This window comes from Chelmon rostratus, chromosome 19 (genome assembly GCF_017976325.1).
Source record: "Chelmon rostratus isolate fCheRos1 chromosome 19, fCheRos1.pri, whole genome shotgun sequence".
NCBI classification, from domain to species: Eukaryota; Metazoa; Chordata; class Actinopteri; order Chaetodontiformes; family Chaetodontidae; genus Chelmon; species Chelmon rostratus.
Window position 1 is genome coordinate 8592597 of NC_055676.1, and position 15828 is coordinate 8608424.

Consider the following 15828-nt stretch of genomic DNA (forward strand, 5'->3'; position numbering starts at 1 on the left):
ACGATTTTGGGCTGATGGCCTGTTCTTATCTATGACTGTATAACATTAATCATTCGGTCTTTCTACATCTCGTTAATATTCAGCTCATGCTTAAGCTATATTGCCACTAGGTGACAGTAAAATCAACTGCTGCTCTCGGCTGGAAAAAAGCAAAATCGAAATAATGTTGAATAACCTTCTCACTTTATTTGAGCCATGAGCATTAATCTAATGCATATAAATGTGAAGAAAAACACAGTTAAACACACTCTCTGTTGCTACAGGGCAGAGAGAAATGCTGACTATGACACAACTGATATGTGTTGCTCCATGAAAATAGAACTAAACGAAAAGTTTCCTTTTGCCAACATTCCTACATGTTCAGACTGACATGTAGGAGTCAGGAGTCTGTAATGTGCAAAAACCAGGGGTTCATGCATCCTACACAGCTGCTCGCCTCTTGCTCTCTACTCTATCTCATTGGAGGTTCCCACGGTGGCCTTGATCTCAATTTCTGCAGGGAAACAGAGAAATTAGGAAGCTCCACGTCATTATTTGACATTTAATCTTTAGCCGTATTATCAACAAATATCTTAATAGATTGTTTACCTGGGCAAGGTCCACCTTCCAAGACAATGTCGTCAATGGCGATGTCGCTCCTCACTGATGAACCCCTGGTTGCTTCAAACACAATCTGAAACAGTGACACAAAGAGGGAAACATTTGCCTATAGGCACCTTTTCGCAGTCAGCTTCTCACTGTGAGCACAGGCAGTAGCACTCAGACCTTTTACTTTAGAAAGTACAACAATGTGAAAATATGCCATTAAACATAAAAGCCCATTTAAATTCCCACTTAAAAGCACACAAGTAATACCAGCAAAATGTGTTTGAAACTCTAAAAAAAATTGTACTAGTTCTGCAGGCAAATGTCCCATGTGACTGTGATATTATTATTATATTTATATACAGTTAGCTAGTTTTGTACAGTGGTTCCCAACCTCGGCGCACAGCCCCGTATCTGTCACGAGATAAATGTCAGGGGTCCTGAGATGATTAATGCGAGAGGAAATCATATTCACATGTTGACCTTTCCTCTAATACTGGATCATTTTCTTTAGACCTCAGACGTGACAAGTGGCTCCAACTAGACACAACTAGACACAACTTCTTTAATCGTGTCAGAAGGCAAAAAGTTTGAGAAGCATTGCTTTGATCTTTAGTGACTGTATTTTAGTATCTTAGCAGATGTTTTTTGATGTAAGATCTGTCTGATAAATGTAGTGGATGATAAAGTAGAATATCTCCCACAGAAATGTAATGGAGTAGATAGTATTATGTAGCATAAGATGGAAATGCTAAAGTTAAGTACCTCAAAACTGTACTCATTTAAGGTACTTGAGTAAATGTACTTAAATACAAGTTTTTAAAGTATTTTTCTTAGATATTATGAAATAGGTGTGTATGCGTGCGTGTGTTTGGCAAAGTGCATTAGTCAATTTCCAGAAATTATTCAATAGTAATTTTGATAATCAATTAATCGCTTAGGTGATTTAGCAGGTTACAATACTGAACATTCTCTGCTTTGGAAAAAATCGTCATGGATTAAGCTGTAGTGAAAATAATGAATATTTGCAGCCCTACACATGTTATTCTTCTGAAACGTCAGCTGCCATGATTGTCTTTAAATATAAAACAGCTTGGAGACATTTTGTCGCACTCTTGCCTGATGCTGGCTGTCACACTGGTACTCCACTGTGGCTCTCAGCCAGGCGATGCTCTGCTCGCCGCTCCGTTGCCACAGCAACACGTCCTCTCCGTCCTTGCTGAGGTAGATGCTGAGCTGGCCCGTGCCCGAGCCGTACATGTGGTAGTAGAAGCGCAGACACTGAGGCCCCCTGGAGCCCCTCAGAGGGCGGGACAGCAGGCGGACACTCTGACCGGGCAGCATGGGCGACGCCTCCATGTGCAGGTAGTAGCCTGTCAATCAAAAGTCATATTCGTGTACTGTAGCATAAAAATTCAACCTTATCTACCTCTTTTTTAACACGCCTGTGTTCTGTGTAACCCGCAAGCAGGGTGTCGCAGTGGAGAGCTAAAGCAGGGGACCCTCACCGAGCCCCGAGGTGTGGTCTCCTCTTGGCCCGGTGTACGAGGTCGGGGTTGGTCCTCTCCTCCACTCCCAGTCAGCACCGTCGCTCTGCTTGTCCTGAGTGTAACCGCACAGGCCAGCTTCAAAGTCACAGTGTCCTGGGAGAGACAACGACAACGAGCCTGCAACAGGAGAAGAAAGTTATTAACTTTATGTTAGGTGACACTTAATGGTGACAGTCAACGCTGAAAAACAGCCATCAGTTAACAGTTGTTGACTTCATTCAGTTCTTACCTGCTGTTAACTCACAGTCTCCCAGGCTCACGCTGATGTCATCCAAAGCCACAGAGCCGCAGTCCCAGAAGCTCCTGCAGGTGCTGACGAAAACCACCTGAACAGCGGGGACAACAGTGGGCAGAGGCGTCCTCATCAGCTTCACCATCCCAGAGGAACTGTGTACTTTCTTACAGCCATTAATCATTCACAGATCAGCCCTAAATAGAACCAAAGCACAAACACTTTGCTGTGGCTGCAGCTCATTTTGTGCTGTCATGTTTGTGCGAGACTCTGAAATCCCTCGTGAGGAAGGGAAGAAATGATCAATCAGTGTTTCTGAAAGTGGCTCAGGCTGCGAAGGGGGGAACAAAAGGCCAGAGCGGGGAAAGCGTTTGAGCCCTTTGGCATCCAGATGAGCTCATTCTCATCCCGCAGAACACATGATACTGTTTGCTCTAACAACAGCTGTGGAGTGAATGAAAGAAATGGAGAGATCACAAGCTGAAAGTGAAGCTTTTTAAGAAAGCAAATAGTGATTTCTTTCGTCATGTGATCATTCATCTGTTCGGCCTGCTTCTGTCCTGCATTCTTTTTCTCCTGTGCCACAGCAGGTTGATCGTTTCAGTTTTAGTGAAATGTCTCGACAATTATTGGATGAATGTCAATTTAATTTAGGACTAATTGTAATAACTTTTGTGAGCCCTTAAATTTTACCATGAAGTTGAATTTTTCATTACTCTGGTACTTTGGTCTATACGTTTTGTTTAGTTCTGAATAGACAATGTCAGCATAATAAAGTGCTAAACTGACACGATGAAACATCAGCATGTTAGCATTGTACCTGTGAGCATGTTAGCATTTCATTTTCATTCATTTCCTTTATCCCTTGCCACCTTCCTTCCTTGCCGTCTTTCTTCATTTGCTTTTGTCTTGATTTGCTGATTAGTTTCTCACTTCCCTGCCTCTTCCTGCTTCGACCTGTTTCGATTTATTACTCTGTTGTACATTTTGTTTGTCAATGTGTTTTCATGGGTTTATCCCTTTGCTCCCTTTGTTGCTCCCTTCTTTCTATCCTCATTAATTAATTAATTAACTCATTAATTTCTTTATTTATTCATTTTTTCCTCTTTCCCTCCTTCTTTCTTTATTTCCTCTCTATGTATCCCTTTGTTTATATTTCACATGTCTTGTGATATCTTCTCCATTGTTATTCTGACTGATGGGATATTTCCACTTCCTCTCCTCCAACCTTGGCAGGCTGCGATGTCTGGAAGGTGACGTCCGTCGCGATCCAGATTCCTCTGGACTTCTCCCCCTGGGTCCAGATCTTCTCCTGGCTGCCGCTCTGCTGCTGCTGCTGCAGATAAACTGTGAGAGCTCGCTCCGTCTGGTTGAAACCTGCAGTCGCCAGAGTTATTTCTGGTCGGTGAGTCAGTACAATAAATCACAGCGCAACTCACACATAGATGCGAACACCAACACACATCCGGGGACTTTTTGGGTGCCACTCACCCCTCAGAGAGAAGTAAAATCTCAAGCAGTACTTCATGTTCCCAGGCAGAGTTGGACCGATCAGGCGGGTAACATAACCGGCGCGTGGGCTCAGCCGGGAGTGAGCCAACAGGAAAGATCCTGGAAGGAGAAGACAGCCTTTATTTTTCATGCAAAACTTTCTCTTCCTCTGAATCTGCTTGCCATGAACGTTCCCATCGCCACTCGCACCTGGCATTGATCTTGATGTCCATGGTTTTCAACTGTTTATCAGCCTCAAATCTTGCTTTATTCCACAGTGCCACATCCTTAGGTTTCACTGTTTTTAAAGCTGCATGAACTGGTTTTTGGCCACGACAAGCTGGTCCCCAGCTTTGTCCATCTGGTGTTTGGTGCAAGGCAGGAGGTGTGCAGTGGTCGTCAAACTATTTTCCCTGATCTTCGAACCACTGGCATCCCCACAGTCCCCCACAAGCCAATGTTAAGTCAGAAAAACTGGATGAAAATTAAAATTCTTCTCTGGGGCCTGCGCTACCCACAATGCAACTCAACTGGATTCACTCGACCATACAGATTTAGTTTTTTTTTGGTATGCCTGTAGCAGCTAGTGTACCTTCAAGCCTCAAACAGGCACAAGGAGGCTACAGAAGGGTGGGAAAGTCACTTCTTTTCGACTCCACACCACAATTTTGTCGTCGTCAGCCACAAGCAAACTCACTTGAGGACATTTCCCTGACTTCACACAGCTCTGGAGCCACAGAAGGCTTTTTACAGCCTTTTTTCACATATATCAGTAGTACTCCTCAAAACCAGGAAAAACACTTCAGTGTGTGAAACTGGTGGAGTTCCTCTTTAATGCAGGTTTAAATACTAGAAATGCTCTGAAATCCAATATCTGTAGTTTTATCCCACCTGCCCCTGTGGTGTGGTCCCCGTTCCTAAATATGTTGGGCTTCACAGACACTCTCCTCCACGAGGATCCCGTCGCCTGGTCCTGGGTGTAGTGGCAGAGACCTGACTCGAAGTCACAGTTGGCAATGGAGGGGTCAAAGGTCGGCTCTGTTGGACAAATGTATGGAATCAGCATGACACTTCTGTGTCCCTGCTTTCAGTAAGGGGCAAGATTTATCAACAATATTCCCATCAAATCTGTATGGATATTTGTAACCTCCAGGCGATGAATCCTACACTCTTGACTTTTCCTCTAGCAGCACAGTCAGGTAAATATGTTCACTTTCAGCCATATGGAGGAAATCTCTACCTCAAATGCTACACATATGAAATTCAATGAGCACGTTTATGCTTAGGCATGAAACTTTGGGCTGATAGTACCACCCTTAGGACAAACTTGACATTTTCATCCTCACTGCATGGAAACCTCCAGTGTTTGAGCTGTTAAAGATCTCATGGCTATTGAGCTTCTATGGGCTGCTAACAGAGCTTTAAGCTATTAAAATCCTCAAAATGTTAACATTTTAGATGTGCAGGATGTTCCCTCAGAAAGCTTTATATTATAAATAAAACTGCTGTGATGGTGACATTAAAATGAGCCTGTTGAGAATTAACAGTGAGCAGCTGTGGCTGCAGCTCACCGGTGTCTGTGCTGCAAAACTCTGGAGAAAAGGAAATGTCATCAACTGCAACGCGTCCCCCTCTCGGACTGTTAAAAGCCACTTCAAAGACCACCTGGAGAGGCAGACAGACACACAGAGACAGACCCTCATATGCAAAGCAGCTTGATATTATGTGCTTGCAGCTGTGTGCCCACACACAGAAGGAAAATTTATGTACAACATAAATACAGGTTTGAGGTACCAGCACTGACAATTCTTTATGCATTTAGCACAAGCTAAACTTGGTAAGCTCAAAGGCAGGAAAAAAGGGCCCTGCATATTTTTAAGACAGAATGAGGAGCAAAGAGCATCTTTCAGCGAGATGGAAGAAAAGAAAACATCTCACAAGTCTTACAAACCTGCCCACCAGAGCCCCTTCACAGGGGTCACCGCCGCAAGGCCAAAAGGGAAACAAAGAAAGGCTCACAGGAAAATTTCAACTCTCTATAACAGCAGAGTTTTTGTTCTTCAAAGCTCTACGTGAACTTGGCACAATAACAAGACCTTGGACAGAACTGCAGTTTGTTGCACTTTTGATGATGTTTGTGAGAACTAAGCAGCACACCACATACCATACTAAGAAATTCTGATACCTTAAAAAACAGTGGCCACTGTGGCCATAGATGGCAACCAAGGTTAATGGTGGTTTACAATTTGCAAGATTATCTTGAGTCAGTTTCTTTCAATATGATCTAAATGAGAAGAGTCAGCCAAGAGTCAGAAAAATTAAACAGTTAACATCAGCTTCAACATTAGCCACCAGTAGCTACTGGTTGTACCAGACCAAATGAGGCTGTGGTAGCAAAACCCCTTACTGTGAACCTGAGCAGTTTATTGCTTATTAATTCAATATCTCACTTGTAAGAGTAAGAGAGTATTATTTCTACCTTCAAAAGTAACAAAGTCTGCCTTTAATCACAGCTATGCAGATGACACTCAAATTTATTTTGCTCTTGTGTGACTATGGTCTCTTTCACTCACTCTGTCAATTCTTTGAGCAACCAAATAGCTGGATGCTATTGAATTCCTTTGAAGTATATGTAGACAAGATGGAGATCATTGAATCTGACAACAAGAAGGAAAGAACGTTGTTGCTCTTCTTGATTCCACGGTTATTAAAGGAAAACCGAAGAAATCTCGTAGAAATCAAGAACAAGAGGTCTCGAGTCCAGACGAGGTTTGGAGAAACACGTTCATGCCTTCATTTCCAGCAGGGTGGACAATTGTAATGGTCTCTTGTCTGGTCTTCCCAAAACGACCATCAGACAACATCAGCTCATTCCGAACATTGCTGCCAGATTTCTAACAAAAACTGAGCATGCTACTCTTCTTAAATCTTAAATCTTTACCCATGGTTTCAGTGACTTCTAGAATAGACTTTAAAGCACTGCAGCTAGCTTATAAATCACATTGGGCCATTTCTGATCTGCTTAGATCTTTAGTAAGCAGAATGCTGGTAGCAATTCAAGTCAGAACAAAACAGGATGAAGTTGCTTGAATTGCACAGAAATGTGCAATATGAAAAAAACTGGCTTGCTTAAATATCAGTTTACGTGAAAGTAATAACATAGAGCTTTAAAATGCAATGACATGCTCATATTGACCTGTACAGCATACGGTGCCTTCAGGTCCACCTGCACAGGCATCCATTCTCCCAGCATCCTGCTCCAGTCACTCTGGTTTTCTGTCCCTGCCCTCCACAGCTCCTGGTACTGACCTAGTTGGTCCCTGGTGAAAACAGAGAAAAGGTTGCCTGTCTCCTCACTCCGTTGGTACTGAAAACTCAGGCAGCCGGACATGGGCATCGTCGTCATGGGAGACACCAGCTTGGCCACTTCTTTGAAAGTCTTGGCGTAGATGGAGTCCACGTACATCAAGTGACCTGAGAGGGAGTTTAAATGTGAATCAGGTTGTGAAATGCAAGACCAAAACCAAGAATGAATTGATCCTGTTAACAAGTATTAGTAGGATCTTATTCCTCTGCGTCATAGAGTTCCACTGTTGTCCAAAAACTACGAAAAGCACGTCATTGAGATGCCCTGTTCCATTAGGTGACATTATGTATTACATCACTAAATGTGTAATGATCTACCACTGAAAATAGTTTCCCACAAATACACAATTTACTCCTGTTGGAGTAACTTATGCCAAAAACTACAGTCCCCAGCTGATTCAGGAAACTGCTGAGCCTATTTTTAGGAAATTATATGCATATTTCACACAGACTTTTTTGGAATCCTGGTAGTAGGAAAGTTGTAGTGTAGGATTTAGGGGGCTCTATTGGCAGAAATGGACAAATATTCATTGTCATATTTTAATATGTGTATAATAACCTGAAAATAAGAATTGTTGTGTTCTTGTTACCTTACAATGAGCTCGTTCTATCTACAGAGGAAGTGGGTTCGCCCACAACAGACATACTAACGCTGTCTCCAGAGAGGCCCTCTCAAGTTTTTTGCAAGTTTCGCAGCCACTGCATGTTCTCCTACATGCTTAGAAAGGGAGGGGTGAGACGAGGGGTATTCAGCTGGTCGCAATCTGCACTAAATCCTTCACACTAGTCTTTGAAATAGCATTTACCTGCTCATCCGTCCAAACTCCAAAGTCCTAAGTCAGTAGATAAAGACACCTTTGTATGAATAATACTCACCTGTCTTGTTGCTGTATGTGTGGTCATTTGGTACATTGTTGTGAAGGAGCTGGAGCCCGCCTCCTCCAACATACCAGTTTACATTGGCGTTCCACTGATTACTGTATCCACACAGGTGAGAATCCTCAAAATCACACTCTACATACAGAAAATTGACAAATCAGCAACACACCTATGGGTGTGGGTACAATGGGCTTTTAATTAGATAATGATCCCAATATGTTTATGCGTGTCTGTGTGTGAGTTAGAGGAACAGAGCATATGTGAATTCTTTTCTTCTTTTTGTTTAGGAAAGATGTGCAGGTGATGTATGTGTGAAGTCACTGACCCAGGCAGTATCCGGGGCTTATGTGGATCTCGAAGACGGCCACGCTGCTCCCAGGGCTCTGTCCTGGTTTACCTTCGATGACAACCTAATCAGTAACACATGTTCAGTAATACCCTGCAACCGTGATATGGAGCGACACACGAGTGACATCATAGAGGTGTTTGAACGTAAGGAAGGTCAAAGCAAGTGCACGCATGAAACACACAGAAATCTAATTTACTTTCAGAACTCTGGTGAGCAGCAGGCTCACATTAAGATCACTTACACAGAAAAAGGCGACACAGGAAGACAAAGAAGAAACTTTTCTTAAAACAGGAGATCAGGGCTTGTACATTGTGTGTGTGTGTGTGTGTGTGTGTGTGTTGTCTATGTCAACATCCAACAGACACAGAGCAACACTAGCATTCATCTGGAGTCATGTTTGTGCCCACCTGATGAACGCATGTCCGATATTCACTCCTTTAAGCTCTGGTTTGGTCTCCTGAGAAAAATAATTGGCTCTTCAGCTGACAGATGTTACACAGGTAGTTTTTCTGCTAAAAAGAGCTGCCTGCCACTGCTTTAAACTGGATTGATGAGAGGAAACTGCACTGTGTAGAGTAAATGTGCCATTAAACCAAAACTATAAGCTGAAAGAGGCTAAAATGCTCTGTAGCGCTACAAATTTGCTAATAATTCTCTGTGGGTTTGTCAAAACAACAAAGGCATTTGATTTTTATTCTTTTTTATATAAATTATTTCTCAGAAAATATGTTCAAATGACATAAAAAATGAAAAAATATTATTAAAAGATATTAATCTCAAGCAATAAAAAGCACTTTAGCTACAGCTGCTGTCCATCCAGTAGCTTTTCATTGTCAAAGGAATTTTGTCTAAGAGTTCGATGAGTAGATTGATATCACTCTTGAGTGGTGTAAAAATGATTTGTTCCATTGCTTTAGGGGCAGTTACATGGTGTAAATATTTGCCTCCTGTCTTCATGCTAAGCTAACCTAATGCATCCTCCTTCAGCTTAAGTCTCAAATGTGAATTGGTATTGACTTTCTCTTCTAACTCTCGGAAAAAAAAGTATACTCACAACATGTTGAATTATTACTTGGATGGGAAAAATAAAGTGATTAAAGCAGTTTTAACTGAAACAACAGCACATTTTCATGACTGTCATTTGAAATTTGCAACACAGAGGCGTCACTTTTGTAAGCAGTTATGGCCATGAGAATAAGCTGGTGGGTTTGGGTTTGCAGAACATTTTGTCAATCAGTGTGAAGTTTAAACCTCTGACCTATTATTTTTTTTCAGCTAGATCTGGACTGAAATATGTTTATGCCCTGAGGGGCCCGTGGCACAGACCCCACTAACCATCATGAGGGTCACAACCCTGTCAGATTCAACTCTGCCTCTGCGTATAATATAAACATGTGTTTTACTTTTCCCACACAGTGTTTAGATAATGCGGGTGGGCGTAGGCAGGGGGTGTCTCTCCACACACTTCATATTGGCCTCAATTTGGGCCGGCATGTGTTATGTCAACCTGTATGTCTGAAATGTTCTCTGCACCGCCGCCAGCAGTTATACAGTGTGCTTGTATCCTTTCATTATATTCTGTAAGTTGCAAATAATTAGTAAATGAATGGTGAATTAGCATGGTTTCAGTAAATTAGTCAAAACATTTTCAGAAAAGGGAGATGTTGCTTATGGCCCAATCCGGAGAAGCTGTTTGTCAGTTCAGTTGCTTTGAGTCTCCTTTCCCTCATAAAGCAGTCTGACAAAGTTCTCTGATAAAGAAATAATTGTTTCAATGTGTTAGAAGGATTTCTTGTAAAATTAGGATGTAGGAAGTATGATTTATGCTCAGATTCATGACTCAAAATCTCAAAACATTTCAACCTTCTTAAATGTATTTTCTAAATCTCTGGTTTTTGTTTTAGACTTTGTTTCACTCACTCCTTTTTGCTAGCTGTGCTTTAAATGATTCCAAATGATTTTAGTTTACATTTACGTTTAGATTTGCCGATAATATTTCCAGAACTAAAGGTTACATTTACATTAAGCTAACTGGTCATATTTACGGTCCCCTTATGATGAGTATGAAGAATGTTTTGGTGACCCTCCGACCTTTTCTGTTGTGCCACCATCAAGAAAATTCCAGTTCCAACCAGTTTCCAGTGGCACAGTGAAGGGATCAAAGTTAGCCATGAAACTTAATGAGCACAGTCCATGTCCTCAGAGGATGAACCCTTTACATTGACAGTGAATGAACTTTCCTGTAGTGCTTCCCTCTGGAAAAACACTACACTTTTAGTGCCACTGCTCAGGCTGTAAGACTAGTTAAAGTGTCAGTATGCTGTTTGTTTCATCCAACATTTTCATATAGGGGATAAAACAAACTCTGAAAATGTACAGGGATCATTAGAGGGTGTTGGACTTTGGCCTCAAGCTACTCTCCGGTTAAAAAAAAAAATTGAATGCTATTTTAAAAAGTGTTTTACCTTGTAAGGCTCAGTGTTGTTCTGCAAGTCCATGCTGGAGATGACCCAGCTGTCAGAGGGCGCCTGACTGCTCCACAGTGGCTTGTCAAAGCTCTTTCCATCTGTGCGCAGTAGGACCTCCAGGCTTCCCGACCCAGTGATCTGGTAGACTAGCCTCAGGCAGCTCCACTCGCCCTGCTCCAGAGCCGGGCTCAGCAGGATCCCTGTGATCTCTCTCTGTAGGCCGGCATCTGCACCTGTCTCATCATCCTGGTCATCGTTCACGACTGCATCCACAGCAACAAAGTGGCCTGAGACAAAAGGGTATGGGATTTAGAAAAAAACGGAAACATTGGTGCTGTAAGGAAGAATTTGTCATTGACAGGGACCAAATATTGGGAACCTATGCCAGACTTTTTTTTCCATGTTTTGGCCCATTTCTTACAAATAACAAAAACTGGTACACTAAAGGTATTTGGCTGGTGAACAGGCCTAATGTGACCACCTGTGAGACAGTGTTTGCAGTGGTGACTTTATCAAAGTCCAGTTTTTCTATGAGGAGGTTTCATCCTATTCCACGGGATGTCAGGGACATGCCTCCCAAATGACAAGTAACACAGAAGAAGGGGAGAAGTCCGAAGTTGGAGAACATAAACTTTATGCAAATTCAGGATTCAAGATTCAACCTTATAAGCTCTGCAGTGATTTGCCAACTTGAGCATAAAAAGTCAGGCTGTCATGAAAGAAGTTCAGTTCATGCCAAGTGTGAATAAACGTCAGTAATTAATTTACAGACTGCTATTTTGTAGAAACACGGTCCACATCTGAGCAGCGATCTTCCGTTTGTCTGGATTCTGGATGAACAGAAGGTCTCTTGTGAAATGTTGTATATCTGTCCTGACTCATAGAAGGAGACAGTTTAAAAAAACACCTCATGCTACGGTTTTCCAGACAGTCTTTCCTTTGGGTAGAACAGTAGGGAAGAAGCATGCTAATGGCTGGAAAATTAAGACCCTTTGCCTTGGTGCAACCTAGAATCCACCTCACCTCCCCTCCTCACTCGTCTGCCATTTATTATTTGTCCCTGTGGAATGCCCTGCCGCCCCGGGGCTCCTATGTCCTGACAAACACACGGGCATGCAACACACACACACACACACACACACACACACACCAGGGCTGGGCTCATTTCACCCTTGGTTCGGTCATCTCAAGATGTTTTTCTTCTTTTCTTTGCCAGCAAGCTACAATTGTTTGCAAATGGTTGTATTTACACACTGAACGGACCGAGCTGATACAGAATCAATCATAAGCTTGGCACGCAGTCAAACTGACGTGCTGTCTTGTTTGAATCTATGTCATTTTCTTCTTTGGATTCGGAAGAGAAGAAAGTACTTAAAAAGCGCTTTATATATTTGACGTGACTTCACTTCTCGCTGCACAGAACACAGAGAGGCAAAGGAGGACTGAGAGATGAGAGTAAATGAGCAACAACTGAGCACACCATTAACGCACCAACTACACTGACCTTTTTAACAAACTGTCGGCATTAGCAACGAGGATGGAAACAGGAAAAGAGAAACTAGTTGACGTATCCCAGAGGGAAGATCAACAGTGAGACAGCAATTTTCAAACAAGCACCTATGAGCAAGGACCATGATGGAAAAAAAGTCTTAATAAGAAGTTTTTCCATCAGGTCTGGCTGCAGATACGGTAGTTACTGGAGCAGCAGGACACTTGCATGCCAGGAGGAAGTCTGCCTCACCAATCAAATGGGTGCAGATGACAGAGATTCTTCAGAAAATTTAAATAAACTATTTGATAATGACAATAATTGATTGCTGTTAATTGGCAGTGACTCGGCTATATGTACCCATTTAGTTACCATACGCCACTGGGTATCACAGTGTCTGTGGATCACAGACCTGAAGTCAGGATGTTGTTAGCCTTGCTTAGATAGAGTCAGCTATCCTGGCTCTGCCCAAAATCCATCACCTCCAAAGCTCACTAACTCATGCATTTTGTAATGGAAATATGCCACTTTGTAGTTTTAGGGGGAGTTACGTAGTGGACCAATTTCTAGATAAACAACAGTTTATCCATCTGCCCTGAACTTCATTGCAGTGTTTCTGCAATTTCTGTCAGCGACCTCAGTTTGACAACAAGTCTCTGCAAAGTCACTGCACCCAGCTGCTGTTTGAGAGGTAAAAGTTCCAACACGCAACTTCCCCTGAAACCGTAACCTGTTTTTACATTCCTGATTTTGACATTTTTAGAGCTGGGTTCGTTGTATTCCCCTGCTTCCTCATGCTAAGCTAGGTTAATCTCCTGATGACTTGACGTATGACCGATCTTCTCTTCTCAATTTCAGAAAGAAAGAAAACAAGTGTATTTGCCAAAGTGATAAAATGTTTCTTTAAAGAGGAAGACATATTCATCCACTCCTTTAGTTACCACTATACCACTAGGTACAAGGTTCAAGCTTGTGGTATTAGTTTAGAGATGCTTAAGTTTATATATAGTGTAAGTCAGCATACAATTAGGATATGTCCTGACACTGGAGAACCACATGTATTCTGGCTCTTGCCTAAATATGGTTGCCTGATTTGGAAAAATGAGTGTCAGACAGTTCAGACAAAAATCAGCTAATAGCCTTGAGCCAATGTTTGCACGTAGAATCAGACCAGTACTTGGACGGATCCTTGGGCGAGTACAAGTCATGTCAAAAATCCACCAGTGTTTTGTAACATCAACATGACCTCCACCTCTTAAAGCAGGCCCCCCTTTTAATGTCGCAATTAGTGTGACAGGATCCTGCTGCTAGGTGCAACATGAGACATCTGTCTTCAGATGTATCTGCAGCCACACCCTCAACATTTCATGCATGGACTCTCCACAAAACATCATCATTTGTATTAAAACAGTACAGATACAGAAAATGAGATGTTTGGAGAGATTAGCAACAGCTGTGTTATTTCTACAACAAGGTATTAACAGTAATGAAATAATCTGATCTGCATTCATCTGCTAGCTTTGATCATATTACATAAATTGAGACTGACATGTTAGATTTGGGTGTGCACAGCACACTCTGTATCAGCTGCACTACCAACCCAGCAAGAATGCCGAAATCTGTTATTTCACTCATTCCAGATGTTCGTAGATGCTGGAATCAATGCAGACCAGATGAATTTCTTTTCACCAGTCTGCTTCAGTGGCAGCATCAAAACAACTGCAACATCACGGCTAAACCTGCAACTACCACTAAAAGAGCCACGATAAAGTCTACACTCTAAGATAAAAACATTTTAAAACTTAGAGGGCATCTGTTAAAGCCCCCCAGTACCATCTTTTTGCAGGGACCAGCTCATAAAGTCTGGATCTGACGTATATCCGCAGGTGTTGGACTCAAAGTTGCAGGAGCCTGGCAACAGCTGGTTGTGGGCCTGGATGGTGGCTTTGAGCACATAGAGAGAAAAAGAGAGGAGAGAGAGGGAATGGTAAGTATGAATCATAGCAACTGGCATTAACCGACACATGCCCTCATGCACCAACACTGGCACTGGTACTCACCAGCAAAAGTCAAGAGGCAGAGTGGAAGCATCGCAGCTCTCTGTGAAAATAAATCGACCCTCACAGGAAGTAAGAAAAGCAAAAGTTGGTCTCGCATCCACAATCGGAAAAAATGCAAGAAGCTGTGATCGAAGTTTGTTCTGTGAAGGTTTCTGTTGTGTGTGTCATCTGAGTGTCTCTCCAGCTCACAGACTGGCAGCACACTGCAGACTGGAAGCCTGTGTGTCTGGACAACAGAGCAGGGAGGAGGAGGAGGAGGAGGAGGAGAGAGTTCTGAGAGGGAGAGAAGGAGGAGGAGGAGAAAAAAGGTGAGAGATGATGGTGGGAGGCCAGTGAGGGAGAAGAGGGACAGAGGGAGAGGAGGGATGGCTGGGGAGAAAAAGAAGTGAGGAGGGGAGGACAAAGTGAGATTAGAGAGTGGCCATGGAAGAAAATGATGGAAGATAAAGAGTATTGAAGGAGAGAAGAGAGGGAGCGGGAGTTTAAAGCAGGCGACTTTGAAGTCGAGATTAAGCTGCCATTAGCCACAACAGTGAGACTGTCCTCACCAGAAGTCAGTCAAACAGACGAGCAATTTGATCTTAAGTATGACTTAATGACGGAAAACTATGTTTAAGTGGTTCTTCACAAAACCTGATTTTGACGTGGAAGTGGTCGTATCTCTAAGTGATTTTACTGCTGGTTATGTAGGGGTACTCCAAACCTTAAAACAGGCCTTTCGGACCCTATCTGGAAGTGGTATGACAGTGCTTCACTGTTTAAGGAGAGGCCCGAATACACAAATGATCTAAACTGTGTTTTACAAACCTGCAGAGAGTCAAAACATTTTGCAACCATCTAAAATATTTGCCCTGGCTTCAGCCATGAACAGCTTTTTAGGCATTCGGTTTTAGGCAATTCTGCCTCACTCCAACATGTGCACCTAGAGGAAGCCTGCAGACATTCCTATGCAGTGTTCACCAGTTTCATTTTATTGCAAATGGACCATGTGGGAATTTGAGTGTGGCCATGACAAAGACAGGATCCTCAAAGGCTAATGATTTAAAAATAATGAGACTCAGATTTGGGAACGGGACCGGTTCACTCAGTGTGTGAGAACAAAGTGCAACAAATGTGCCTTTTTGATGGGCACTGGACACCTTCACTTCAGCGTTCTTGCACAAGGGACTGGATTTGACAGGCAGAGAAGAAAAGTATGTACCACGCTGGATGTGGAAGACTTGACTTTCTTGTAAATTTTTTTAGAAGGGGCACTCTCATCCACATTTGTGATCCATCTGTCAGACATGCTTTCCGCTCCCTCTGCCTTTCTCTCCCTGTCTGCTCTTGTCTTGTACATGGTCAAACCTCTGCCTTTGG

At 42.6% G+C, this 15828-nt stretch overlaps 1 protein-coding gene across 1 annotated transcript; it reads right to left on the reverse strand.

Annotated features, from left to right (window-relative positions):
• Window positions 1-188: 188 nt before the first annotated feature.
• On the reverse strand, window positions 189-14616 carry LOC121623300 (MAM domain-containing protein 2-like). Its single transcript, XM_041960544.1, has 15 exons — window positions 14470-14616; window positions 14243-14353; window positions 10918-11207; window positions 8429-8513; window positions 8101-8238; window positions 7055-7332; window positions 5430-5523; window positions 4750-4896; window positions 3859-3978; window positions 3596-3744; window positions 2365-2461; window positions 2094-2252; window positions 1705-1958; window positions 589-673; window positions 189-493 (listed from the first exon to the last, which is right to left on the reverse strand). Exons 1-15 carry the CDS (start codon window positions 14564-14566, stop codon window positions 447-449), a joined length of 2151 nt encoding a protein of 716 aa, XP_041816478.1. The 5' UTR covers window positions 14567-14616; the 3' UTR covers window positions 189-446.
• Window positions 14617-15828: the final 1212 nt, after the last annotated feature.